Source organism: Colossoma macropomum, unplaced genomic scaffold, assembly GCF_904425465.1.
Source record: "Colossoma macropomum unplaced genomic scaffold, Colossoma_macropomum, whole genome shotgun sequence".
NCBI classification, from domain to species: domain Eukaryota; kingdom Metazoa; phylum Chordata; class Actinopteri; order Characiformes; family Serrasalmidae; genus Colossoma; species Colossoma macropomum.
In genome coordinates, this window is record NW_023495881.1 from 33189 (window position 1) to 60773 (window position 27585).

Genomic DNA, 27585 nt, shown 5'->3' on the forward strand with positions numbered 1-27585 from the left:
TTAGCTGTATATGTTCTGAATTTCAATGTTTGCATGCATATCATACATTTTATCCTACTCGTTTTATAAATATGCACATGCTGGCTTATTTCTTTAGCTGTGTGTGTGAATGCTGTATGTGCAGATGTTTTTGTCAGGGTCTTGGGTATGTATCTAACACTGTGGTGGTCTCCCCACACAGTAATACACAGCTGTGTCTTCAGGCTGCATGCTCTGTCCTTGTAAAGTCACTGTGCTGCTGGAGGCGTCTTTAGAAACACTGAACTTGCTTTTCAGAGACTCTTGTTGGTAAGTGTCCCCACCACCCCAGATGTGGATTATCCACTCCAGAGTTTTCCCTGCAGGCTGTCGAATCCAACCTGTTGCGTAGTCATTATCAGTAACTGAATAACCAGATACTTTACAGCTGATGGTCAGAGACCCTCCTGGTTTTACAAGCTCTGAACTCGGCTGATTTAGTCCAATATCCCATTTCACACCTGAAACAAAGAAAGACATAGATGGTCTCGCTCATTTATACCATAGAAACAAGCAGTTCTGCATGTTTCCAGGTAAAACCAGTGATGAATTGTGTGGTTTATATTGGTAATTGTTTATATTCCAGTCCATAAAGAGACTCACAGGTTGCTGCTGTGGTCAGCAGTAGCAGAAATGTATAGAACATGACTGTCTGTTGAAGATGCTGTTCTGATCTGCAGTGGAGAGAAAGGAAGAAGATCCTTTTCATACAGGAGGCCTTAATCACTTTGCATAGAGTTCACACAGTCATGATAAACATCCCACTGAGTTTCATCACAGCTGTGGAGGAGAATTTGTCTTTTTTCATTAGAAGTAGAGGAATGTTTGCCAAGATGGTGATGTCAGTAAATAATCTTCTGTTTTCAGCCCAGTTCACATTGATTGAATGATACAGTGAGATTCTATCATATAGACGATTCTGTTCACACAAGAAACCCTTAAAAAAGTAAGAAACCTGATTGACTGTCTTAAAGTGTTTTAATTTTGCAAAAGGAAAAGATGAAGCTACCAATCGCCCCCTAGTGTTTGAAGACAGTAAGGGTGGCATGTCTTTTATTCCCACTCTTTTACAGCTGCCATCCAAAAGCAGTGGTGCAGCAAAACCATTGATTCAGTTGTTCTAGCTGAACACACACTAAATCCCAGAGAGAGATCTAAAAGCAGTGTTATAGCTATATGACCATACAATTCTGTGAAAAAAGGCCAACATGAAACAGTGTGCACCAGTTTCCAATGAGAGCACGTCTAATAAGAGCAACAGTGGCTGCATGTTCTAATGTTTAATGATTGCAGCCTTTCACTCTCATACCACTGTTATGTATTGTTTCAAGGGGAACTTTCAGGGGAATATTTCTCTTTGCTATTCCTTTTGTTAGTTCGCTGCTCGTTAATGTATCCATAGTCCTCCTGTGAGCACTGTCCAGTGTAGACTGCCTCCAGCGCTAACTGTGCTGATATCAGTGATATTGCCAGCATCAGTGATGTGTTTTGCTTGTAAATGACATTTTAGGTGTACTTGGATTATAAATTTATTGTGGCAGAAAGTACAAATAACTTTAACAAGAGAGCCATCAATAGAAGGTGACAGCTATAAGCTGTGTTTATGATAAAGGGCCACAGTCACAAGGTCATAGATACATACAGCACACCAACAGCTGGACTTCAAGCAGGAACTGTGGACAATCCAAAGGGTCAAACGAGGAAAAATAATCACTTAAAAAATTGTGGTATTAATAATCTGTCATGTTAGCTCATTATATATGAATGTAAATAAATGTAATGATTTTATTCTGCATCATTTTGTGCTGTTTTTGCTGGTCTGCTTGTTGAAAGAATATCGACACCATGTAAACAGCAGCTGAAATTATATTAAATAATTTTATATTATATTAATTCATTTTTGAAATATATTGTTCATATCTGGCTGAGCTGATTTTGCTTTTGTTTTTCAGGCAAATTTTCTGTTAAACTGGATGCAGATTCAGTCAATTCCAGGAAATCCTTGTGGATTGATTTCAAAGTCAAAGTCAAAAATTCACAGGGAAATGTATTGTTTCCTGATAAACATCCATTTTTACTGCTGCCCTGCAGAATCTGCAGTTCCAGCTGTGTATTACTTAGTATTGACACTGGAGAAATATTCTGATATGGACTAAATTGTTTTTCATATTCCTTCAAACTGTCCATAAACATGACATTGAATTGTCATTGTGAAGTATATTCAAGCATTTAGGATTAAGAAATTATAATTAAAGTTACCTTATACATTAATTCCCCATTTGGTTTAAAGGGAACGTGCCAACATTCTGTGAAGCTTGTCCAACCAAGCAACTGTTATTATAAAGGAATATGTTTGTGAGCAGAGCATGGACCGGTCATAAGGACAAATAAATAGTGATTGAATATATCAACCCTACATATAAACATATTATGTAGTTAATAAAACAAAAATCTTCAGACAAAGTTAGTCTGTTTTTCTTCATGCCATTATCCTCTTTATTAAGCTGTTCCAGAGTTCACCTCCCTCTGTTTATCCTCTGCTCTAGTTTTTGTACAGTTGTCTGTATGAGTTCCACCACAGTGAGTCTCTAGCACAGTAATACACTGCAGTGTCTTCAGGCTTCAGTTGACTCATGTGCAGGTAGAGATTAGAGCTGTCCTTGGATGCTGTGAATCTGCCCTGAACTGACTGGGCTGAGCTTTTGCTACTCTCATCATAATAGTAAATAATCCATTCCAGTCCTTTTCCAGGAGCCTGTCTGATCCAGTACATGCTAGTGCCCCCCACACTGAATCCACTGCCTGCACAGGTCAGTCTCTGGGATCCACCTGGAGTCACTGTTACTGACCGCTCAGACTGTGTGAGAACAATCTGAGAGTGGACACCTAAACAGAGACACAAAGAAACAGCAGGTTAAATGTGGTTGGTCAGTTTAATGCATTAATATGGTTCCTCATTGAGAGAGATAACAGACTCACATCCTGCAATCAGCAGCAGCAGTAAAGACGTGAGGAACATGGTGTTTGTGGAGCTGGAGCTGATCAGAGACACCAGAAACCTGGAGATCCTCTACAAACTGCCCTTCATTCTCTCTACATATAGAGGAGTTTGATGAAGAGTTTGCATAACAGCTCAGTGATGTGAGACTCTGCAGCTCTGGCTTTAGGAGAACAATAGACAGGTCTGCTTTTTGAATGAAGGGCTCCCCCTACTGGAAAGTAAATAAAACCTGAGGGAATTAACATTCCAGCACTAGTCAGATTGACATTTAGTCTGAATCTGTGTTTGACTGATGTTGGAGATGATCTGGACATTACATTCAGTCAGTGTTAATAAATTCAAATCTTACTGTAGTGGTGAATGTCTGTAATATCAGCACAAAAAACAGTTCATATTGAAACTTCTAGAGTTCTAAAAATACAAATAATATTTAGTATCAGTATATGCAGTATTATGCAAACGTCAGAGGTGCTTCCAGTTTTTCAAAGAATCTACAGAGATATTTTACCGCCTCTCCTGGGGTGGTAAGTCCACTGACCTGAGACCACCAGCAGCTTATTTTTAAAATAAGTATGTCTTGATCTTTTCAGTAATGTGCTTGGGTTATTATCTTGCTTTACACCACTGCCCCAAAAATATTTTTAAGGTGAATTTTCATGAGACAGTCATAAAGGAGTTGATTATGGTCTGTTAAAACAGTTTTTGATATTATTTTTGCCACACTTCTACTATAACAACAACAACAACAACAACAACAACAACAACAACAATAATAATAATAATAATAATAATAATAATAATAATAATAATATTAAGAAGAAGAAGGCCATTGAATAAATATGCATGAAGTTTCTATTCAGTTAGCATAATTATTTGATATATGAAAAAAAAGCTGTTTCAAATATTTCTATATCACTGTAATTAATTATTTTTTGTCTTAGTTCATTCAAATGTAGTGGTATTCTTAAAACATATATTGATAGAGGCCTCACTGTCTTTTTATTTATTCTTTCTTTCTTTCTTTCTTTCTTTCTTTCTTTCTTTCTTTCTTTCTTTGTTTCATTAGTATCTCAAAATGTTTTTTGAAAAGTACAAAGTGTATATATTGTTTGATATTTACATTCTGTAAAACAAAAATGTCAAGTTATTGCAAGATTGGTCTTTTTACCTCAGGTAGAAGCATCTGGCCTGGATAGAGAGGCAAGATGCCCCTTCTCCAGATTTTCCCTTTGTGCAATAAAATCAGAATGGTCTGCAGATCCAGTTTATTTCCTCTAACTGTGAATAGATTAATGAATCATCATTATCTACATGAACTCAAGCACAGATGTGATGTAGCTTTACAGTCAATGGACTTTGTTCTTATGTAAAGTATTTTCTTCTAGTTCATATAGAACTAATCATTTTTCTATGACCTTTATTTGATGTTGGCAGTAGATCGTGTCAATCAAATGGGTCATTTTGTCTGTAATGATGAATCGGCACAAACTTGTCCTCAACAATAACTGTATATGAGATTTTTTAGCAGCACTTTGCTAGTTGTGTATTGCATTCATAAATGGTTAAAGGCACAAGCATTTCAATGTTCCCTTCAATTCCTGTGAATATCCTGACTGTTGAGTGTCGGCTCTGGGTTTTTGTAAGCCGTGTTCATTAGTTAGTGTCACTGTGAGAGTCTCGCACAGTAATACACAGCTGTGTCTTCAGTCTGCAGATTCTGTCCTTGTAATGTTATTGTTTTGGTTCCAGTGTCTCTGGAGATGCTGAACTTGCTTTTCAGTTTATCACTATAATATGTGCTCCCACCACTACTGAGAAATCCAATGTACTCCAGAGCTTTTCCTGCAGGCTGTCGGATCCAAGCTGTATGATAGCTTGTAACTGAATATGAAACCTTGCAGTTGATTGTCAGACTCTGGTCTGGACGGACCACCATGGAACCAGGCTGAGTCAGTTCCTCACAGTGAACACCTGTAGATCAAAAATAAAGAATGATAAGACATATCATCTATAAACAGAATTTAAACAGCATTCTGACTGAGTGAAATGTGTTGTTTACTGAGTAACTCACAGGATGCAGCTGCCAGCAGGAGCAGTAGAGATGTAGAGAACATGGTTGGTGTTGAAGTTGGACCTGTGGGATCTTCTCTGTTCTCCACAGCTTGAGAGAATCTCATCTTCTAAATAAAGATAGACCTGGGAGGAGCTTGTATTTGCTTATTTAATGGCCTGTGAGAAACAAAGCTATTTAAGACACGGAGCAGAGGAAAATTGTTTAACTTGGTGCATGTAAAGCTCTACTTCTTCAGCTATTTTCAATATATACAACAACAGGAGGCCTTAATCACTTTTTTCATACAGTCATGATAAACATCCCAATGTGTTTACTCACAGCTGTGGAGGAGAATTTGTAATTTTTTCATTAGAAGAAGAGGAATGTTTGCTTTTTATGACAAACTTTATTGAGGAATATTATTTCAATACAAACACGTTTTCAAATACAGAGTACAAAAATACAAATTACACATTTATCAACGTTTCTACAATTCACAATATTACACAGTTCAATTATTTCCATTCAGAGTGATGTAGCATTGAGAGTTCAGGGGAACTTTTTCTTCCCTTGTGTATCATTTGGAGTCTTTTGATCTCACACAGTATTTGTTTAAAAACAGTTTCTGCAGGTATTTCACATTGTTCTAAGACCATTTTACAGCGCGTCTTCCAGATCTTAGAATTAACAATACAAACAATGAAAAATGTAAAATAAATAAAAATCCTGTACATCGCACTTTTCGCATTAATATTAAAATTCAGCCCAATGTGCATTAATTTCCTCCAGATATCTTTTGTTCTTGGACAGTGAATGAAGAGATGTTCAATCGTCTCATCTTCATTACAGTCAGTCATTGGACACGTTTTAGTTGTGACATAACAGCTCCATTTAACTATACATCTGACTGGCAGTCTGCCAGCCGTCACCAGCCATATCACATCTCTTACGTTCTCAGAGAGGTTTTTTGTGTTTTTCACACAAACTTGTCCTTCAGTGTGTGTTAAATGCTTGTAATTGAACATCTCTCCATAATCACTGTCCTGTATGATTTTACATTTTATTTGGGGAATTCCATCCATCCATCATCTAAACCGCTTATCCTTCTGGGTGTTATTGGGCGGAAGGCAGGATACACCCTGGACAGGTCGCCAGTCCATCACAGGGCAGACAGACAGACATACACATTCACACACACTCACACCTAGGGGCAATTCAGCATGTCCAATTGGACATACACCCTGGACAGGTCGCCAGTCCATCGCAGGGCAGACAGACAGACATACACATTCACACACCTAGGGGCAATTTAGCATGTCCAATTGGCCTGACTGCATGTCTTTGGACTGTGGGAGGAAACCGGAGTACCCTGGAGGAAACCCACGCAGACACGGGGAGAACACGCAAACTCCACACAGAAATGACCCTGGTCGCCCGGCCGGGAATCGAACCCAGGCCATTGTTGCTGTGAGGCGACAGCGCTATTGGGGAATTCCTCCAATCAATATTTAATTGTTCATGTTTTGATATAAAATCACTATAAACCAACTTAAAAGAAGGGGTGTTTTGCCTCGCCTTGCCCTTTTTCTTCTCCCAAGGATTTTTATTCCCTGTCCATTCTGAGTTTCTGCTCATGGCTTGAGCTACATTTTTACAAAAGGCTATTTTTAATTTTCTCCCCAGCTCCATCGCACCGAGGCCTCCTTTCTCTCAGGGTTTATATAAGACCTCCCACTTGGTAACTTCTCTGTTGCCTCCCCAAATAAAACGAACACACATTTTGTTCAATCTCATTACACATTTTTCATCTGGAGGACAAATAGTAGCTAAAAACAACAATATAGATAAAACAAACATCTTAATCACTTGAACTGAATTCTGATCTTATAATTTGAGATTTTCCATTTTTCTAATTCTGTCCTAATTTCCTATTCTTTTTTCTCCCAGTTTGTTAATCCTAGGATTTTAATCTCTTCTTTAATTTGCCAAATACATATAGAAAAATCCTTATGTTGCATGGCAACCATAGCTGAATGTAAAGAACTCTAAGTATCATTACACTCCAAAAACAATGTAAACAACTGGCACGAAAATGAGAATTTTTTTGGTAATTTTTTCAAATTGTTTGTGCTGCAGAAAAACTGAACAAACAGTCAGAATGTCTTCACGTGCAAATAGATGTCATCCTCATATTCAAGGCAAATACTGACACTTGGTGGGCTACGGTGGGCTACCATCTTATTCAGGAGCTGCAACTTTATGAGATTTTTGAGATGCTAGCACAATCTGTGAGAAATCCTCATCTGTTTGACTGTAAAAGTTCTAGTTACTAGGACACTGATCAATCATCATGGTCATCACCATGCCAATGCCAGATATAATAATGATTGGTCAGTGAGTTCACATCACCGATGAAAGTTTGCCAAATTTGAAAAAAGTCCATAAAAAATACAGTTGATGTTGAACACGTGAACAAATTCATTTTTGGCATCTGAAAAAAAACAAAACTGCCCAAGTTTATATACTTTACTTGGTAAAAGAATTTTTTATTGTGATCAAAATGTAATGCATCATTTCATTTTGCTCTTTTATTAAGGCGACAAAATTCACTCAAGGCTTCGCATTGTACCGAACAACACCCCTAAACCAAGGACAAGTCACTGTAAGAGCTCACAGTGGGCTGATGCTTACTTAGAATCTTAAAAGTAGAACCTTTTTCAGGTTCCACTCTTTCAAATGATCCCTCTAATCTGAGAGTTTATGAATGAGCTCATTTTGTGAATTCATTTTGCTGTGTGTTTTGTTGGTTAAACCCAGAGAACAAAATTGCAAAGAAAAGCAGTCAAACTAGGATATTTTTATTGACCTGTTACAGAGTTCACCTCCCTCTGTTTATCCTGTGCTCTAGTTTTAGTACAGCTGTCTGTATGAGTTCCACCACAGTGAGTGTCTAGCACAGTAATACACTGCAGTGTCTTCAGGCTTCAGTTGACTCATGTGCAGGTAGAGATTAGAGCTGTCCTTGGATGCTGTGAATCTGCCCTGAACTGACTGAGCTGAGCTTTTGCTACTTTCAGAATAATAGTAAATAATCCATTCCAGTCCTTTTCCAGGAGCCTGTCGGATCCAGTGCATGTCAATGCCCCCCACGTTAAATCCACTGCAGGCACAGGTCAGTTTCTGGGATCCACCCGGAGTCACTGTTACTGACCCCTCAGACTGTGTGAGAACAACCTGAGAGTGGACACCTAAACAGAGACACAAAGACACAGCAGGTTAAATGTGGTTGGTCAGTTTACTGCATTAATCTGGTTCCTCATTGAGAGAGATAACAGACTCACATCCTGCAATCAGCAGCAGCAGTAAAGACGTGAGGAACATGGTGTTTGTGGAGCTGGAGCTGATCAGAGACACCAGAAACCTGGAGATCCTCTACAAACTGTCCTTTATTCTCTCTACATATAGAGGAGTTTGATGAAGAGTTTGCATAACAGCTCAGTGATGTGAGACTCTGCTGCTCTGGCTTTAGGACAATAGTCAGGTCTGCTTTTTGAATGAAGGGCTCCCCCTACTGGAACATTAATAAAACTGAGTGAATAAACTTCCCAGCATTACTCAGGCTGACATTTAGTCTGACTTTGTTTGTTTGATGTTGGAGATGATCTGGACATTACATTCACTCAGTGTTAATGAGCCTATCCCAGCAGACATAGGGCGGAAGGCAACAAACACACTGGACAGGTCGCCAGTCTAACGCAGGGCAACTAAAATGAAATAGAATTCTTAAAACAAACATTGACAGAGGCCTCAATTTCAGTTTTGAAACATATGTTTGGTGTTTAATGTAAAGACTACTAATGATTTGATATTTAGATGATACATTCTGTAAAAATGAGATGCCAAATTAATGCAACATTGGACTTCTTACCTCAGGTCTTGGGAATTGTGCCCCAATAGTGGTGCAAGAAGCCTCTTTGTGCAATAAAAGCAGAATGGTCTCCTGTTCCAGTCTGTTTCCTCTAAGTGTGAATATATTTATGCATCATCATTTTGTACATGACAAAGTCAAGTTCAGATGTGATGTAGCTTTACTGTAAATGGACTTTGTTCTTAAGGAGGGTATTTTCTTTTACTCCATATAGAAATAATTATTTTCCTAAGACCTTTATTTGATGTCGGCAGTAGATCGAGTCAATCAAATGGGTCAAACTTGTCTTAACTTTTATTCAACAATAAACACTATATATGAGATTTATTAATTTTTTTCTTTCTTTTTTTTTCTTTTTCTTTTTTTTTTTTTTTTTTGTTGTGTTTTGTGTACATAAATTGTTACAATTACATACGCATTTCAATGTTCCCTTCCTGTGAATATCCTGACTTTTGAGTGTCGGCTCTGGGTTTTTGTAAGCTGTGTTTATTAGTTAGTGTCACTGTGAGTCTCTCGCACAGTAATACACAGCTGTGTCTTCAGTCTGCAGATTCTGTCCTTGTAATGTTATTGTTTTGGTTCCAGTGTCTCTGGAGATGCTGAACTTGTTTTTCAGTTTATCACTGTAAGCTGTGCTCCCACTGCTACCAATAACTCCAATCCACTCCAGAGCTTTTCCTGCAGGCTGTCGGATCCAGCTTGTAGCATAGCCTGTAACTGAATATGAAACCTTGCAGTTGATGGTCAGACTCTGGCCTGGACGGACCACCATGGAACCAGGCTGAGTCAGTTCCTCACAGTGAACACCTGTAGATCAAAAATACAAAGATATTAGGTATATATTATTGGACATAAACATGATTTAAACAGCATTCTGACTGAGTGAAATGTGTTGTTTACTGAGTAACTCACAGGATGCAGCTGCCAGCAGGAGCAGTAGAGATGTAGAGAACATGGTTGGTGTTGAAGTTGGACCTGTGGGATCTTCTCTGTTCTCCACAGCTTGAGAGAATCTCATCTTCTAAAATAAAGACAGATCTGGGAGGAGCTTGTATTTGCTTATCTAATGGCCTGTGAGAGGCCAAGCTATTTAAGAGAAGGCCCATTTTCAATTTATTTAAGCAGCAACACTTTTATTTGAAATTAAACGTACAATGTACATACGTTCATATCCCTATATATACTAATTGAAGGAATCTACTGCTGTGCAAAGTATTTAGTACTGTGCTGTATGTATTTTCAGTATTGTGTGTATTGCACCATGAATGTTTTGCCCTATTTTGTCTCTCCCTACATGGTAATATCTGTCAAACCTGTCAATTGTCATGTCTAGTGTGAGCCTAATCTTGTCTTCAGTCTAACCTCTAAAATTGTGTCAGTCCATTGTCTTATGGGCTGGTTAGATGTCTATTACCTGCGTGCAAGAAATAAAACTCCAGACATACAGCGTCTCCCTTGTTTGTGACAGGTTTGGACTCTTTACAGTTCCACCATGTCTCCAAACACAGTGTCAGTGGAATCTTCTCAAAACATCTCCAAAGTGTGGGACCTTACATGAAATTAACCTTTAACATCTGTTTGACTGTAAATGTTCTAGTTACTAGGACACTGATCAGTCGTGATGGTCATCGCCATGCCAATGCCAGATATAACAATGATTGGTCAGTGAGTTCATATCACCGATGAAAGTTTGCCAAAGTTGAAAATGAGAATAATGAGTGAAATACTGACATTTTCCATGTCCATAAAAATACATTTGATGTTGAACATGCGAAACAAATTCATTTTTGGCGTTTCATTTTTGGCAATTACTCAAGTCTTTGTACTTTGTTAGGTAAAATAATTTATTATTGTGATTAAAATGTAATGCATCATTTCATTTTGCTCTTTTCTAAAGGCAACATTTCCCTCAAAGCTTCACATTGTACCTAACAACACCCCTTAACCAAGGACAAGTCACTGTAAGAGCTCACAGTGGGTTGATGCTTACTTAGAACCTTAAAAGTAGAACCTTTTTTTCAGGTTCCACTCTTTCAAATGATCCCTCTAATCTGAGGGTTTATGAATGAGCCTGGTGATTTTATTTTGCTGTGTTTCTTGTTGGTCAAACTCAAAGGAAAATATCGCAAAGAAAAGTAGTGAAACTGGGATAGATGTTGTGTTATGATGTGGTGCTACAGTCACTGGCTTATTTTAATCTTTGATGGTGGAATGTATTTCTAAAATCTTCCTCTATTTGGCCTCGTAGGTGTTGAGGCCTCAGAGTTGAGGCAGTTACTCAAAATAAATAAATAAATAAATAAACCGTTACAAATTACTAACAGCACTCAACACTGGTCAACAGTTAGTTGAGTTGTCAATGCCATCAATACAGCACATCAGTACAAATTTACACACAATAATGTTTAGTGTTTGAAGCAAACTTATTGCATAAGCAAAGAAATGATGTAGGCAGCAATTTGAAAATTGAAGACTGATTTTCATTTCATTTTTTTTTATAGTTGTGATCAAATATTGAATTTGACACCAATAACTGGAAACATATTATGAAATAATTTCTCATCATTTTAAAAAAATCTTGACATTTGCATAAAACCTCTAAAAAACACCATTTTATATAATCCTTTTTAATATAAGCCTTTATTGAATAAACTAACAAAAACGTGAAATGTGATTTAAGTAATGTCTACTTTTACAATGTGGTTGCACATTTTGAGGGTAGGCATAGTTATGAATGACCACAGAAAGAGCTTCAGTCAGTTCAGTCAGTACGTGTGTGTGGTTTTAGTACAGCTGCTCCATCAGCTCCATCACTGTGTCTGTCCGAGCGCAGTAATAAACAGCAGTGTCCTCTGCTCTCAGACTCTTGGCCTCTAAGAACTGTGTACTTGTAGAAACGTCCTCAGTCAGTATGAAGTGGCCTTTCATAGAATCTGCATATATAATATCGGAGCTGCTACCAGAGTTTACCCTCCCAATTCATTCCAGAGCTTTTCCTGGTTTCTGTCTTATCCAGTGCATGTAGTAGTCTGTCATTGTAAAGCCACTAATTTTACAAGTGATCTTCACAGCTTCTCCAGGTTTCTTCACCTCAGCAGAAGGCTGGTCAAGTCGGATCTCAGCACTTACAATATCTAAAAAAAAAATAAAGCATACAACAATTATGAATCCTGCTAAACACAGTCTCATAAAAATGAATTCAGAAGGCTAACATACCTTGTATTAGCATCACTATAAGAATGCAGTACTGAACAATCCTTAACCCCATAGTGAAACTCTACGAGGGGCGACACTTTACTAATTCAGTTGAAGTAAATTAGGTGAGTAAAGAGCTGATTTTATATGGAGTCTAGAAAACAGATGTAGATTTGCATAAATGCTCTTTGACCAATAGAGTTCAGTAACATTGTCCTCCAGTAGTATATTTTGCATAAGGAAAAGATGGAGCTACCGATCGCCCCCTAGTGTTTGAAGACAGTAATGATGAAATATCTTTTACTTCCACTGGTGATTTACAATTGCTATCCAAAAGCAGTGGATCTATATACAGTACAATCAGAATATAAAATCATGTGAACACAGTGCCAACATAAAAATAATGTGAACACAGTTTGAATGAGAGCACGTCTAATGAGAGGAACAGTGGTTGCATGTTCTAAGTCAATGACTGTAGCTTTTCACTCTCATACCACTCTGTTATGTCTTGTTTCGAGGGGAACTTTATGTTTCCACTGTGTTGTTTCTTTTGTTAGTTTGCTGCTCGTTAATGTATCCTTAGTCCTCCTGTGAGCACTGTCCAGTGTAGACTGCCTCCAGCGCTAACTGTGCTGATATCAGTGATATTGCCAGCATCAGTGCTGTGTTTTGCTTGTAAATGACATTTTAGGTGTACTTTGATTATAAATCTATTGTGGCAGAAAGTACAAATAACTTTAACAAGAGAGCCATCAATAGAAGGTGACATCTATAAGCTGTGTTAAAAGGGCCACAGTCACAAGGTCATAGATACATACAGCACACCAACAGCTGGACTTCAAGCAGGAACTATGGATGGTTCAAAGGGTCAAATTAGGAAAAACAACCACTTAAAAACTGTGCTATTAATAATCTGTCATGTTAGCTCATTATATATGAATGTAAATGAATGTAATGATTTTATTCAGCATCACTTTGTGCTGTTTTTGTTGGTCTGTTTGTCAAAAAATATTGACACCATGTAAATGGCAGCTGCAATTATATTAAACATTTTTTTTAACATGGTTTTGTTCCAACAGTGAAGGTATATTGTGTATATCTGGCTAAGCTGATGTGGCTTTTGCTTTTCTGGCTAATTGTCAGTTAAACTGGACGTAGATTCAGTCAATTCCAGGAAAACCTTGTGGATTCATTTCAAAGTTTCAAGTCAAGTCAAGTCAAAAATTAACATACATTTTCACTGTTGCCCTGGAGAATCTGCAGTTCCAGCTGTGTATTACTTAGTATTGACACTGAAGAAATATTTTGACTAAATTGTTTTTTTCATATTCATTCAAACTGTCCATAATCACTTAGTCAACATTGAAATGTCATTGTGAAGTATATTCAAGCATTTAGGATTAAGAAATTATAATTAAATTTACTTTATACATTAATTGCTCACTTCGCTGAAAGGGAATTTGCCAACATTCTGTAAATCTTATCCAAACAAGCAACTGTTATTATAAAAGAATATGTTTGTGAGCAGAGTATGGACCGGTCATAAGGACAAATAGTGATTGAATGTATTAAACCTACATAAACTTATGTAGTTAATAAAAAAATCTGCAGACAAGATTAGTCTGTTTTTCTTCATACCATTATCCTCTTTATTAAGCTGTTACAGAGTTCACCTCCCTCTGTTTATCCTGTGCTCTAGTTTTTGTACAGCTGTCTGTATGAGTTCCACCACAGTGAGTCTGTAGCACAGTAATACACTGCAGTGTCTTCAGGCTTCAGTTGACTCATGTGCAGGTAGAGATTAGAGCTGTCCTTGGATGCTGTGAATCTGCCCTGAACTGACTGGGCTGAGTTTTTGTGACTCTCAGAATGATAAGCAATGATCCATTCCAGTCCTTTCCCAGGAGCCTGTCGGACCCACTGCATCCAACTGCTCCCTAAATTAAATCCACTGCCTGCACAGCTCAGTTTGAGGGATCCACCTGGAGCCACTGTTACTGACCTCTCAGACTGTGTGAGGGACAATCTGAGAGTGGACACCTAAACAGAGACACAAAGACACAGCAGGTTAAATGTGGTTGGTCAGTTTACTGCATTAATATGGTTCCTCTTTGAGAGAGATAACAGACTCACATCCTGCAATCAGCAGCAGCAGTAAAGACGTGAGGAACATGGTGTTTGTGGAGCTGGAGCTGATCAGAGACACCAGAAACCTGGAGATCCTCTACAAACTGTCCTTCATTCTCTCTACATATAGAGGAGTTTGATGAAGAGTTTGCATAACAGCTCAGTGATGTGAGACTCTGCTGCACTGGCTTTAGGAGAACAATAGGCAGGTTTGCTTTTTAAATGAATGGTGCCCCCTACTGGAATATAAATAAAGCATAAGGGAATTAATTTCTCAGCATCATTCAGACTGATATTTAGTCTGACTCTGTTTGTTTGATGAAGATAATCTGGGACGTCACATTCAGTTTCAATAAATTCAAATCTGACTGTTATTGTTGAATGTCTGTAATATCAACACCTAATTCATGTTATTTTGAAACTTATATACAAATAATATTTATTTTTACAGTACTGTCCAAAGTCAGACTTGCATTCAGTTTTTCAAAGACAAAAGGGATATGTTTCTACCCCTCCAAAGTCTCAGAAGTTGGTTGCATTTTCAGCTGCTCCTGATGCAAGTAATGGTAAACACTTTCAGTGATGTTAAGCTCTGGACTTTGAGGTTTGAGGGATATTTTTCCACTCCTCCAAAGTTCAGTCTCAGAAGTTGGTTGCATTTTCAGCTTCTACTGACCCAATGATAGTAAACAGATTCAGTGATGTTGAGGTGTGAAATCTGGAGTGGTCAGTCCATTGTTCTGAGAACACCATGAGTTTTTTTTTCATTGTTATTTTCTTTTCATTATTAAGTCTTGGTCTTCTTTGGTCAGTTCTCATTGTTTACAGTAGTATCCCAAATTAATGTAAGTTGGATTTTCATGAGAAAATCACAAAGTTGCCTGTGAGCCGCTTATCTGCTTATCTAGCATTAGTGTTCAACTGCTATTTGCTTTGAATGTTACTTTAAACTGTCCTTGCTATTAGTCATGTCATATTTCTACTTCTATCACTCATTATTATTATTATTATTATTATTATTATTATTATTATTATTATTATTATAAGAAGAAGAAGAGCAAAAAAAACAAGCAGAAGGCTATATATATTATATATATATATATATATATATATATATATATATATATATATATATATATATATTATATAGTCACAATAAGTCTTTAATTAATAAACAAAAAAGGTTTCAAATGTTTCTGTTTTACTGTTATTAGTTTTTTGTCGTAGCTTTAAAAAATGAAATGGAATTCTTCAAACAAACATTGATAAAGGCCTAAATATATAATATATAGGTACATTCTATAAAACCAAGATGCCAAGATTGGGCTTCTTATCTCAGGGAGGGGGCGTCTTGCCCCGATATTGGTCTGAAAAGACCCTTTGCAAGATTTTCTATTTGTTGTTACAGTTTATTTCCTGCTACAATTAATAGATTTATGCATCATCACTATCTGCATGATAAGGTCAAGCACAGATATGATGTAGCTTTAGACTAAATGGGCTTTGTTCTTGAGGAGGGTATTTTCTTCTTCACTCTTAGCCAAAAGGGTTCTATGTAGTACCAAATAAGGATTCTTTGGCTTGAAACTCTAGTGGAACCCTTTTTTTTGGTGCTATATAGAACCCTTTTCAATTGATTCTCCATCAATCTGAAAATTAATCAATCAGTTTCACAAAGCAAAAAATTCTATAATCATGCAAAAAGTTCTTTAGGTGTTCATGGTTCTATATAGAAATATTTTCTATACTAAACCATTTTCTTCTAAAGAACCCGTGAAGAACCATCCTTTTTAAGAGAGTACTTCATATAGTACTAATCCTTCTTCTATGAATGTTATTTTGATGTTGGCAGTAGATTGTGTCAATCAAATATATATATTTTTTTCTTTTATGTTTAATTGGCACAAACATGCTCTAACATTTATTCAAAAATAAATACAATATTTTTAAATCTTTTCTTTTTGTAGTACTTTGCTGGTTGTGTTTTGCATTCATAAATTGCTAAAATGACACAAGTATTTTAATATTCCCTTCAATTGGAAAAGTATTAAGCTGTGAATATCTTGACTGTTGAGTGTCGGCTCTGGGTTTTTGTAAGCCGTGTTCATTAGTTAGTGTCGCTGTGAGGCTCTTGCACAGTAATACACAGCTGTGTCTTCAGTCTGCAGATTCTGTCCTTGTAATGTTATTGTGTTGGTTCCAGTGTCTCTGGAGATGCTGAACTTGTTTTTCAGTTTATCACTGTAAGCTGTGCTCCCACCACTATCAATATATCCAATGTACTCCAGAGCTTTTCCTGCAGGCTGTCGAATCCAAGCTGTCCAATAACTGGTAACTGAATATGAAACCTTGCAGTTGATGGTCAGACTCTGGCCTGGACGGACCACCATGGAACCAGGCTGAGTCAGTTCCTCACAGTGAACACCTGTAGATCAAAAATACAAAGTTATTAGTCATATATTATTGGACATAAACATGATTTAAATTGTTGGTGAAATGTGTTGTTTACTGAGTCACTCACAGGATGCAGCTGCCAGCAGGAGCAGTAGAGATGTAGAGAACATGATTGGTGTTGAAGTTGGACCTGTGGGATCTTCTCTGTTCTCCACAGCTTGAGAGAATCTCATCTTCTAAAATAGAGATCGGTCTGGGAGGAGCTTGTATTTGCTTATCTAATGGCCTGTGAGAGGGCAAGCTATTGAAGATAAGGCCCATTTTTTAATTTATATAAGCAGCAACAATTTTATTTGAAATTAAAAGTACAACATACATATGTTCATATCCCTATATATACTAACTGAAGTAATCTACTGCCGTGTAATATATTTAGTACTCTGCTATATGTAAGTATATTCAGTACTGTGTGTACTGTACCAGGAATCTCATGTGATTGTATCTGGAACATTCGGTTCTGCCCTATTTTGTCTCTCCCTACATGGTAATATCTGTCAAACCTGTCAATTGTCATGTCTAGTCTAAACTTAATCTTGGCCTCAGTCTATCCTCTAAAATTGTGTCTGTCCACTGTCTTATGGAGTGGTTAGATGTCTATTACCTGCATGTAAGAAATAAAGCTTCAATTCTCCAGACATACAGCGTCTCCCTTGTTTGTGACAGGTTTGGACTCTTCACAGTTCCACCATGTCTCCAAACACAGTGTCAGTGGAATCTTCTCAAAACAGGTCCAAAGTGTGGGACCTTACATGAAATGAACCTTTAGCATAACCCTTTAACTGGAACACGATCTTTTTTATGTTTCATCTGAGAATTTTAGGAACCATCATCCACTGAAAATTCTCATATCCATTATTTTAGGGGATGTTTCAAACAACTAGAGCTGTAGCAAACCTGCACAGAAGATGATGTGTATTTTGTCTTCACTCACAGTGAGTAGGATGGTTACAGAGTCTTCAAAACTACAAATAGATGCCACGGTAATGCCAATAAACTTCATAGAAGGCATGCCAGAATGAAGCCTTATATTTTATGTTATCACAAACATAAATATCTGACGTTTATTAGATGCTACTGAGACTTTTTAACTGGAGCTGTGGTCTAGTGGTGCTTGAATGTTTGAGAACTCTTTAGAATTTTCTATATTTCTGCATAAATCTGACCTAAAACTACATCAGATTTTTATATGAGCCCTAATAGTTGATAAAGAGAAGCAAATTGAGCAAATGAGACAAAAATATTAGACTTGGTCATTTATTTATTGAGGGAAATTCGAATATTAAATATTTGTGATTGGCAGAAGTATGTGAACATTTACGATCAGCAGATAATATACATGAACATGTTTTGAATTTCACTGTATATGAATGTTTACATGCATATCACATATTTTGTTCTACTGATTTTATAAATATGAACATGCTGGCTTATTTCTTTAGCTGGGTGTATAAATGCTGTATGTGCAGATGTTTTTGTCGGGGTCTTGGGTATGTTTCTATCACTGTACTGGTCTCTTCACACAGTAATACACAGCTGTGTCTTCAGGCTGCATGTTCTGTCCTTGTAAAATCACTGTGCTGCTGGAGGCGTCTTTAGAAACACTGAACTTGCTTTTCAGAGACTCTTGTTGGTAAATGCTCCCACCACCCCAGATGTAGTTTATTCACTCCAGAGTTTTCCCTGCAGGCTGTCGAATCCAACCTGTCGCGTAATCATCATCAGTAACTGAATATCCAGATACTTTACAGCTGATGGTCAGAGACCCTCCTGGCTTTATAAGCTCTGAACTCGGCTGAATTAGTCCAATATCACATTTCACACCTGGAACAAAGAAAGACATAGATGGTCTCGCTCATTTATACCATACAAACAAGCGGTTCTGCATGTTTCCAGGTAAAACTAGTGATGAATTGTGTGGTTTATATTGGTAATTGTTTATATTCCAGTCCATAAAGAGACTCACAGGTTGCTGCTGTGGTCAGCAATAGCAGAAATGTGTAGAACGTGACTGTCTGTTGAAGATGCTGTCCTGATCTGCAGTGGAGAGAAAGGAAGAAGATCCTTTTCATACAGGAGGCCTTAATCACTTTGCATAGAGTTCACACAGTCATGATAAACATCCCACTGAGTTTCATCACAGCTGTGGAGGAGAATTTGTCATTTTTCATCAGAAGAAGAGGAATGTTTGCCAAGATGGTGATGTCAGTAAATAACATAGTATTCTAAGCCCTTGTGTCTTCACATTGATTGAATGAGACAGTAAGGTTTTATAATACAGATAATTCTGTTCACACAGAAAAAGAAAACACTTAAAAAAGTAAGAAACCTGATTATCTTAAAGTTTCAAGTTAATGAAACTTCTATTGGTAAGTCAACAGAACAATAATCTGTGTTTGACATTTGGTAATCTTATTATTTGAAGTTCAGTGAACTCAACATTTTAAGACAACCAGGTTAATTACTTTACATTGAATTGTGTTTTATAATGTAAAATATGTTTGGCTTAGTCATGTTTAAAGCCTTTATAAACACTCATTTATAGGCATATATGGCAATGAATTTTCTATGAATTTGCCAGATACATATAGAAAAATTCTCCTGTTATTTGGCATCCATGACTAAATATAAAGAACTCAAAGGTTCATTACGCTCCAGTCACAATGTGCATAACTGGGCACTGAAATGTGAAATTTTCTTAGACTTTTTTTTTGTTTGTTTGTTTGTTTTTTTCCCCCAAATTGTTAATGCTGCAGAAAAACTGAACAAACAGTCAGAATGTCTTCATGTGCCAATTGATGTCATCCTCATAATCAAGGCAAATACTGACACTTGCTGGGCTACTTCTAATGTGAAAAAGTGAGAGTTTTACCATTTTATTCAGGACCTGAAACTTTATGAGATACTTTTTCAGCTGCTTTACAGGTGCCAGCACAATCTATGACAAAGCCTAACCCTTTAGGCTTTAAATGTTCTAGTTACTGTGAGCCTGATCAGTCATGCCAAATCCAGCCATGCCAAAGCCAGAAATGCCAGTGATTGGTCAGTCAGTTCACATCGCCTATGAAAGTTTGCCATAATTGAAAATGAAAATAATGAATGAAGTACTGCCATTTTCAATGTCCATAAAAATACATTTGATGTGCAACATGTGAGCAAATTCATTTTTGGCATCTGGCTAAATTGCAAAAGTCTTTACTCTTTGCTTGGTAAAAAAGTTTATTGTGATCAAAATGTAATGCATCATTTCATTTTGCTGTTTTATAACAGCAAGAATTCACTCAAGGTTTTACATTGTACATAACAACACCCCTTAACTATGGAACAACCACTGGAAAACAAATCTAACAGTGGATCGATGCATTATTACAAGCTTAAAAGTAGAACCTTTTCAGTTCAGGTTCCACTCTTTCAAATGATCCCTCTAATCTGAGGGTTTATAAATGAGCTCGGTGAATTTCTTTGTCTGTGTGCCTCGTTGGTCAAACCCAAAAGAACAAAATTGCAAAGAAAAGCAGTCAAACTAGGATATTTTTATTGACCTGCTACAGAGTTCAGCCTCCCTCTGTTTATCCTGTGCTCTAGTTTTTGTACAGCTGTCTGTATGAGTTCTACCACAGTGAGCCTCTAGCACAGTAATACACTGCAGTGTCTTCAGGCTTCAGTTGACTCATGTGCAGGTAGAGATTAGAGCTGTCCTTGGACGCTGTGAATCTGCCCTGAACTGACTGGGCTGAGTATTTGCTACTTTCAGTATAATAGTAAATAATCCATTCCAGTCCTTTTCCAGGAGCCTGTCGGATCCAATTCATGCCATAGCCCCCCACACTGAATCCACTGCAGGCACAGGTCAGTTTCTGGGATCCACCTGGAGTCACTGTTACTGACCGCTCAGACTGTGTGAGACAACCTGAGAGTGGACACCTAAACAGAGACACAAAGACACAGCAGGTTAAATGTGGTTGGTCAGTTTACTGCATTAATATGGTTCCTCAGTGAGAGAGATAACAGACTCACATCCTGCAATCAGCAGCAGCAGTAAAGACGTGAGGAACATGGTGTTTGTGGAGCTGGAGCTGATCAGAGACACCAGAAACCTGGAGATCCTCTACAAACTGTCCTTCATTCACTCTACATATAGAGGAGTTTGATGAAGAGTTTGCATAACAGCTCAGTGATGTGAGACTCTGCTGCTCTGGCTTTAGGAGAACAATAGGCAGGTCTGCTTTTTGAATGAAGGGCTCCCCCTACTGGAATATAAATAAAACTGTGTGAATGAACTTCCCAGCATTGGACAGACGTTTAGTCTGAACCTGTGTTTGATTGATGTTGGAGATGATCTGGACATTACATTCAGTCAGTGTTAATAAATTCAAATCTTACTGTAATGGTGAATGTCTGTAATATCAGCACAAAATACAGTACATTTTGAAACTTCTAGAGTTTTAAAAATACAAAGAATATTTAGTATCAGAATATGCAGTATCATGCAAACGTCAGAGGTGCTTCCAGTTTTTCAAAGAATCTACAGAGATATTTTACCGCCTCTCCTGGGGTGGTAAGTCCACTGACCTGAGACCACCAGCAGCTTATTTTTAAAATAAGTATGTCTTGATCTTTTCAGTAATGTGCTTGGGTTATTATCTTGCTTTACACCACTGCCCCAAAAATATTTTTAAGGTGAATTTTCATGAGACAGTCATAAAGGAGTTGATTATGGTCTGTTAAAACAGTTTTTGATATTATTTTTGCCACACTTCTACTATAACAACAACAACAACAACAACAACAACAATAATAATAATAATAAGAAGAAGAAGAAGAAGAAGAAGAAGAAGAAGAAGAAGAAGAAGAAGAAGAATATTAAGAAGAAGAAGGCCATTGAATAAATATGCATGAAGTTTCTATTCAGTTAATATAATTATTTGATAAATGAAAAAAAAAAAAGCTGTTTCAAATATTTCTATATTACTGTTATTAATTATTTTTTGTCTTAGCTTATTAAAATGTAGTGGTATTCTTAAAACATATATTGATAGAGGCCTCACTGTCTTTTTATTTATTCTTTCTTTCTTTCTTTCTTTCTTTCTTTAGTTTTTTACCTTGAATTTTTTTTTTGAAAAGTACAAAGTGTATATATTGTTTGATTTTTACATTCTGTAAAACAAATATGTCAAGTTATTGCAAGATTGGTCTTTTTACCTCGGGTAGAAGCATCTGCCCCCTTCACCAGATTTTCCCTTTGTGCAATAAAATCAGAATGGTCTGCAGATCCAGTTTATTTCCTCTAACTGTGAATTGATTAATGAATCATCATTATCTACATGAAGTCAAGCACAGGAGTGATGTAGCTTTACAGTAAATGGACTTTGTTCTTATGTATTTTCTTCTAGTTCATATAGAACTAATCTTTTTTCTATGACCTTTATTTGATGTTGGCAGTAGATCGTGACAATCAAATGGGTCATTTTGTCTGTAATGATGAATCGGCACAAACTTGTCCTAAACTTTATTCAACAATAACTGTATATGAAATTTTTTTAGCAGGACTTTGCTAGTTGTGTATTGCATTCATAAATGGTTAAAGGCATAAGCATTTCAATGTTCCCTTCAATTCCTGTGAATATAATTTTTCTATTACCTTTATTTGATGTGGGCATTGGATCGAGTCAATCAAATGGGTCAAACTTTTGTTTTTGATTAAATTGCTAGTTGTGTTTTGCGTACATAAATTGTTAAAATTACATAAGCATTTGCAATGTTCTCTTCCTGTGAACAGACTCCTGAGTATCAGCTCTGGGTTTTTGTAAGTCGTGTTCATTAGTTAGTGTCACTGTGAGTCTCTCGCACAGTAATACACAGCTGTGTCTTCAGTCTGCAGATTCTGTCCTTGTAATGTTATTGTGTTGGTTCCAGTGTCTCTGGAGATGCTGAACTTGTTTTTCAGTTTATCACTGTAAGCTGTGCTCCCACCATTATTGATGTATCCTATATACTCCAGAGCTTTTCCTGCAGACTGTCGGATCCAAGCTGTATGATAGCTTGTAACTGAATACGAAACCTTGCAGTCAATGGTCAGACTCTGGCCTGGACGGACCACCATGGAACCAGGCTGAGTCAGTTCCTCACAGTGAACACCTGTAGATCAAAAATACAAAGATATAGGTATATATTATTGGACATAAACAAAAGTTAAGTAGCATTCTGACAGAGTGAAATGTGTTGTCAACTGAGTAACTCACAGGATGCAGCTGCCAGCAGGAGCAGTAGAGATGTAGAGAACATGGTTGGTGTTGAAGTTGGACCTGTGGGATCTTCTCTGTTCTCCACAGCTTGAGAGGATCTCATCTTGTAAAATAAAGATCATTCTGGGAGGAGCTTGTATTTGCTTATTTAATGGTCTGTGAGAGGAAAAGCTATTTAAGACACGGAGCAGAGTGAAATTATTTAACATGGTGCATGTAAAGCTCCACTTCTTCACCCTTTTTTCAATATATACAAGCAGCAACACTTTTATTTATAATAACAATGTACAACATACATATGTTCATATTACTGTATATACTAATCCCAGCATGTCTTCAAACAGAGTCAGTGGAATCTTCTCAAAACATCTTCAAAGTGTGGGACCTTTTATGAAATGTAGTTAATAAGGAACTTTCAGGGGGATCATGTTCATATAGTTACTTCAGTTCTGTTATCCACACTGTTCTGAATGTTTAAACAGCTCTTTACTCTTATTTATTTCCTCTGATATCCAACCCCTCACATCTCTCATTCCAGTGAAAGACACCTCTCTCTATTGTCTCCCTCTGTTCTTCAGTTCTCTTCTGTCATGAACTCCAAACCTCTCCACACTACTCAATATGTAGAGAAGGGATTTGATAACAAAATTGCATAACAAGTCGGTGATGTGAACAAATTCAGCACTGGCATTCAGAGCACATTAGTCATTAGACACCACCTACTGAAACATGAATGAACTCTTAGCACAACCCTATGACTGAAATATGATCCTGTACATATTTCATCTGAGATTTTCAGGAATCATCATCCACTGAAAATTCTCATATCCGTTATTCAGGGCAGTTTAAAACAACCAGAGCTGTAGTAAACCTGCATAGAAGATGATGTGTATTTTGACTTTACTCACAGTGAGGATGATTATAGAGATGCCACCATTTATTAAACTAATAAACTTCATAGGTGTGCCAGAAGAAAGCCTTTTATTATATCTTATCACAAACATAAATATCTGGAGTTTGTTAGCTGTATATGTTCTGAATTTCAATGTCTGCATGCATATCATACATTTTATCATACTCATTTTAGGAATTTGAACATGCTGTCTTTAGCTGTGTGTGTGTGAATGCTGTATATGCAGATGTTTTTGTCAGGGTCTTGAATATGTTTATATCACTGTGGTGGTCTCTTCACACAGTAATAAACAGCTGTGTCTTCAGGCTGCATGTTCTGTCCTTGTAAAGTCACTGTGCTGCTGGAGGCGTCTTTAGAAATACTGAACTTGCTTTTCAGAGACTCTTCTTGGTAAATACTCCCACCACCCCAGATGTGGATTATCCACTCCAGAGTTTTCCCTGCAGGCTGTCTAATCCAACCTGTCACGTAGCTGTTATCAGTAACTGAATAACCAGATACTTTACAGCTGATGGTCAGAGACCCTCCTGGCTTTATAAGCACTGAACTCGGCTGAATTAGTCCAATATCACATTTCACACCTGGAATGAAGAAAGAGAAAGATGGTCTTGTTCATTTATACCATACAAACAATCAGTTCTGCATGTTTCCAGGTAAAACTAGTGATGAATTGTGTGGTTTATATTGGTAATTGTTTATATTGCAGTCCATAAAGAGACTCACAGGTTGCTGCTGTGGTCAGCAATAGCAGAAATGTGTAGAACATGACTGTCTGTTGAAGATGCTGTTCTGATCTGCAGTGGAGTGAAGGGAACACAATCCTTTTCATACAGGAGGCCTTAATCACTTTGCATAGAGTTCACACAGTCATAAACGTCCCACTGAGTTTCCTCACAGCTGTAAAGGAGAATTTGTCATTTTTCTTTAGCAGAAGGGGAATATTTGCCAAGATGGTGATGTCAGTAAATAATGTACTGTTTTAAGCCCAGTTCACATTGATTGAATGATACAGTGAGATTCTATAATGTAGCTGATTCTGTTCACACACAAAAAAGAGTAAGAAACCTGATTGATTGTCTTAAAGTTTTAAGTCTTTTTTAATTTTGCAAAAGGAAAAGATGACGCTACCAATCGCCCCCTAGTGTTTGAAGACAGTAAGGGTGGCATGTCTTTTATTCCCACTCTTTTACAGCTGCCATCCAAAAGCAGTGGTGCAGCAACACCGTTGATTCAGTTGTTCTAGCTGAACACACACTAAATCCCAGAGAGAGATCTAAAAGCAGTGTTATAGCTATATGACCATACAATTCTGTGAAAAAAGGCCAACATGAAACAGTGTGCATCCAGTTTCCAATGAGAGCACGTCTAATAAGAGCAACAGTGGCTGCATGTTCTAATGTTTAATGATTGCAGCCTTTCACTCTCATACCACTGTTATGTCTTGTTTCAAGGGGAACTTTATGTTTCCACTTTGCAGTTTCATTTTTTTTAGTTCGCTGCTCGTTAATGTATCCATAGTCCTCCTGTGAGCACTGTCCGGTGTAGACTGCCTCCAGTGCTACCTGTGCTGATATCAGTGATATTGCCAGCATCAATGATGTGTTTTGCTTGTAAATGACATTTTAGGTGTAGTTTGATTATAAACTGTCACAGAAAGTACAAATAACTTTAACAAGAGAGCCATCAATAGAAGGTGACAGCTATAAGCTGTGTTTATAATAAGGGCCACAGTCACAAGGTCATAGATACATACAGCACACCAACAGCTGGACTTCAAGCAGGAACTGTGGACAATTCAAAGGGTCAAACTAGGAAAAACAACCACTTAAAAAAATGTGGTATTAAAAATCTGTCATGGTAGCTCATTATATATGAATGTAAATAAATGTAATGATTTTATTCTGCATCATTTTGTGTCATTTTTGTTGGTCTGCTTGTCAAAAGAATATTGACACCATGTAAACAGCAGCTGGAATTATATTAAACAATTTTTAACAAGGTTTTGTTCCCACAGTGAAAAATATTGTTTATATCTGGCTGAGCTGATTTTGCTTTTGTTTTTCTGGCTAATTGGACGTAGATTCAATCAATTCCAGGAAAACTTTGTGTTCATTTCATTTCAAAGTTTCTAGTCAAAGTCAAAAATTCACAGGGAAATGTATTGTTTCCTGATAAAACATCTATTTTTACTGTTGCCCTGCAGAATATGCAGTTCCAGCTGTGTATTACTTAGTATTGACACTGGAGAAATATTCTGATATGGACTAAATTGTTTTTCATATTCCTTCAAACTGTCCATAAACATGACATTGAATTGTCATTGTGAAGTATATTCAAGCATTTAGGATTAAGGAATTATAATTAAATTTACCTTATATATTAATTCCCCATTTGGTTAAAAGGGAATTTGCCAACATTCTGTGAAGCTTGTCCAACCAAGCAATTATTATAGAAGAATATGTTTGTGAGCAGAGTATGGACCAGTCATAATGACAAATAAATAGTGATTGAATATATCAACCCTACATATAAACATATTATGTAGTTAATAAAACAAAAATCTTCAGACAAGCTTAGTCTGTCTTTTCATGGCATTATCCTCTTTATTAGGCTGTTACAGAGTTCACCTCCCTCTGTTTATACTGTGCTCTAGTTTGTGTACAGCTGTCTGTCTGAGTTCCACCACAGTGAGTCTCTGGCACAGTAATACACTGCAGTGTCTTCAGGCTTCAGTTGACTCATGTGCAGGTAGAGATTAGAGCTGTCCTTGGATGCTGTGAATCTGCCCTGAACTGACTGGGCTGAGTTTTTGTTACTCTCATCATAATAGTAAATAATCCATTCCAGTCCTTTTCCAGGAGCCTGTCGGACCCAGTGCATGTTAGCACCCCCGACACTGAATCCACTGCCTGCACAGGTTAGTTTCTGGGATCCACCTGGAGCCACTGTTACTGACCTCTCAGACTGTGTGAGAACAACCTGAGAGTGGACACCTAAACAGAGACACGAAGACACAGCAGGTTAAATGTGGTTGGTCAGTTTACTGCATTAATCTGGTTCCTCATTGAGAGAGATAACAGACTCACATCCTGCAATCAGCAGCAGCAGTAAAGACGTGAGGAACATGGTGTTTGTGGAGCTGGAGCTGATCAGAGACACCAGAAACCTGGAGATCCTCTACAAACTGTCCTTCATTCACTCTACATATAGAGGAGTTTGATGAAGAGTTTGCATAACAGCTCAGTGATGTGAGACTCTGCTGCTCTGGCTTTAGGAGAACAATAGATAGGTCTGCTTTTGAATGAAGGGCGCCCCCTACTGGAATATAAATAAAACCTGAGTGAAATAACTTCTCAGCATCACTCAGATTGATATTTATTCTGACTCTCTGTGTTTGATGAACATAATCTGGACATTGCGTTCATCGGGCAGAGTTTTAAATATACAAAGAATATTTATTTTTTACAGTACTGTCCAAAGCCAGATATGCATTTTTCAACGATAACTACAGGGATATTTTTCCACTCTTCCAAAGTTCCGTCTCAGAAGTTGGTTGCATTTTCAGCTTCTGCTGACCCAATAATAGTGAACAGATTCAGTGACGTTGAGGTCTGAAATCTGGGGTGGTCAGTCCATTGTTCTGAGAACACCATG

General features: G+C 37.3%; 8 gene segments (V, D, J or C); all 8 read right to left on the minus strand.

Moving 5' to 3' along the window:
• Positions 1-4682: 4682 nt before the first annotated feature.
• Positions 4683-5170, minus strand: LOC118803288. The segment is given in 2 exon segments: positions 4683-4990; positions 5091-5170. Coding segments are annotated over 2 exon segments (351 nt in total).
• Positions 5171-7982: 2812 nt separating this feature from the next.
• On the minus strand, positions 7983-8517 carry LOC118803293. The segment is given in 2 exon segments: positions 7983-8320; positions 8414-8517. Coding segments are annotated over 2 exon segments (378 nt in total).
• Positions 8518-9499: 982 nt separating this feature from the next.
• On the minus strand, positions 9500-9992 carry LOC118803287. The segment is given in 2 exon segments: positions 9500-9807; positions 9913-9992. Coding segments are annotated over 2 exon segments (351 nt in total).
• A 6441-nt stretch (positions 9993-16433) lies between these two features.
• On the minus strand, positions 16434-16905 carry LOC118803294. The segment is given in 2 exon segments: positions 16434-16747; positions 16844-16905. Coding segments are annotated over 2 exon segments (357 nt in total).
• A 3479-nt stretch (positions 16906-20384) lies between these two features.
• On the minus strand, positions 20385-20830 carry LOC118803295. The segment is given in 2 exon segments: positions 20385-20683; positions 20791-20830. Coding segments are annotated over 2 exon segments (339 nt in total).
• A 1773-nt stretch (positions 20831-22603) lies between these two features.
• On the minus strand, positions 22604-23095 carry LOC118803283. The segment is given in 2 exon segments: positions 22604-22911; positions 23016-23095. Coding segments are annotated over 2 exon segments (351 nt in total).
• Positions 23096-24189: 1094 nt separating this feature from the next.
• On the minus strand, positions 24190-24718 carry LOC118803297. The segment is given in 2 exon segments: positions 24190-24512; positions 24655-24718. Coding segments are annotated over 2 exon segments (366 nt in total).
• A 1862-nt stretch (positions 24719-26580) lies between these two features.
• LOC118803298 lies at positions 26581-27121 on the minus strand. The segment is given in 2 exon segments: positions 26581-26924; positions 27018-27121. Coding segments are annotated over 2 exon segments (384 nt in total).
• Positions 27122-27585: the final 464 nt, after the last annotated feature.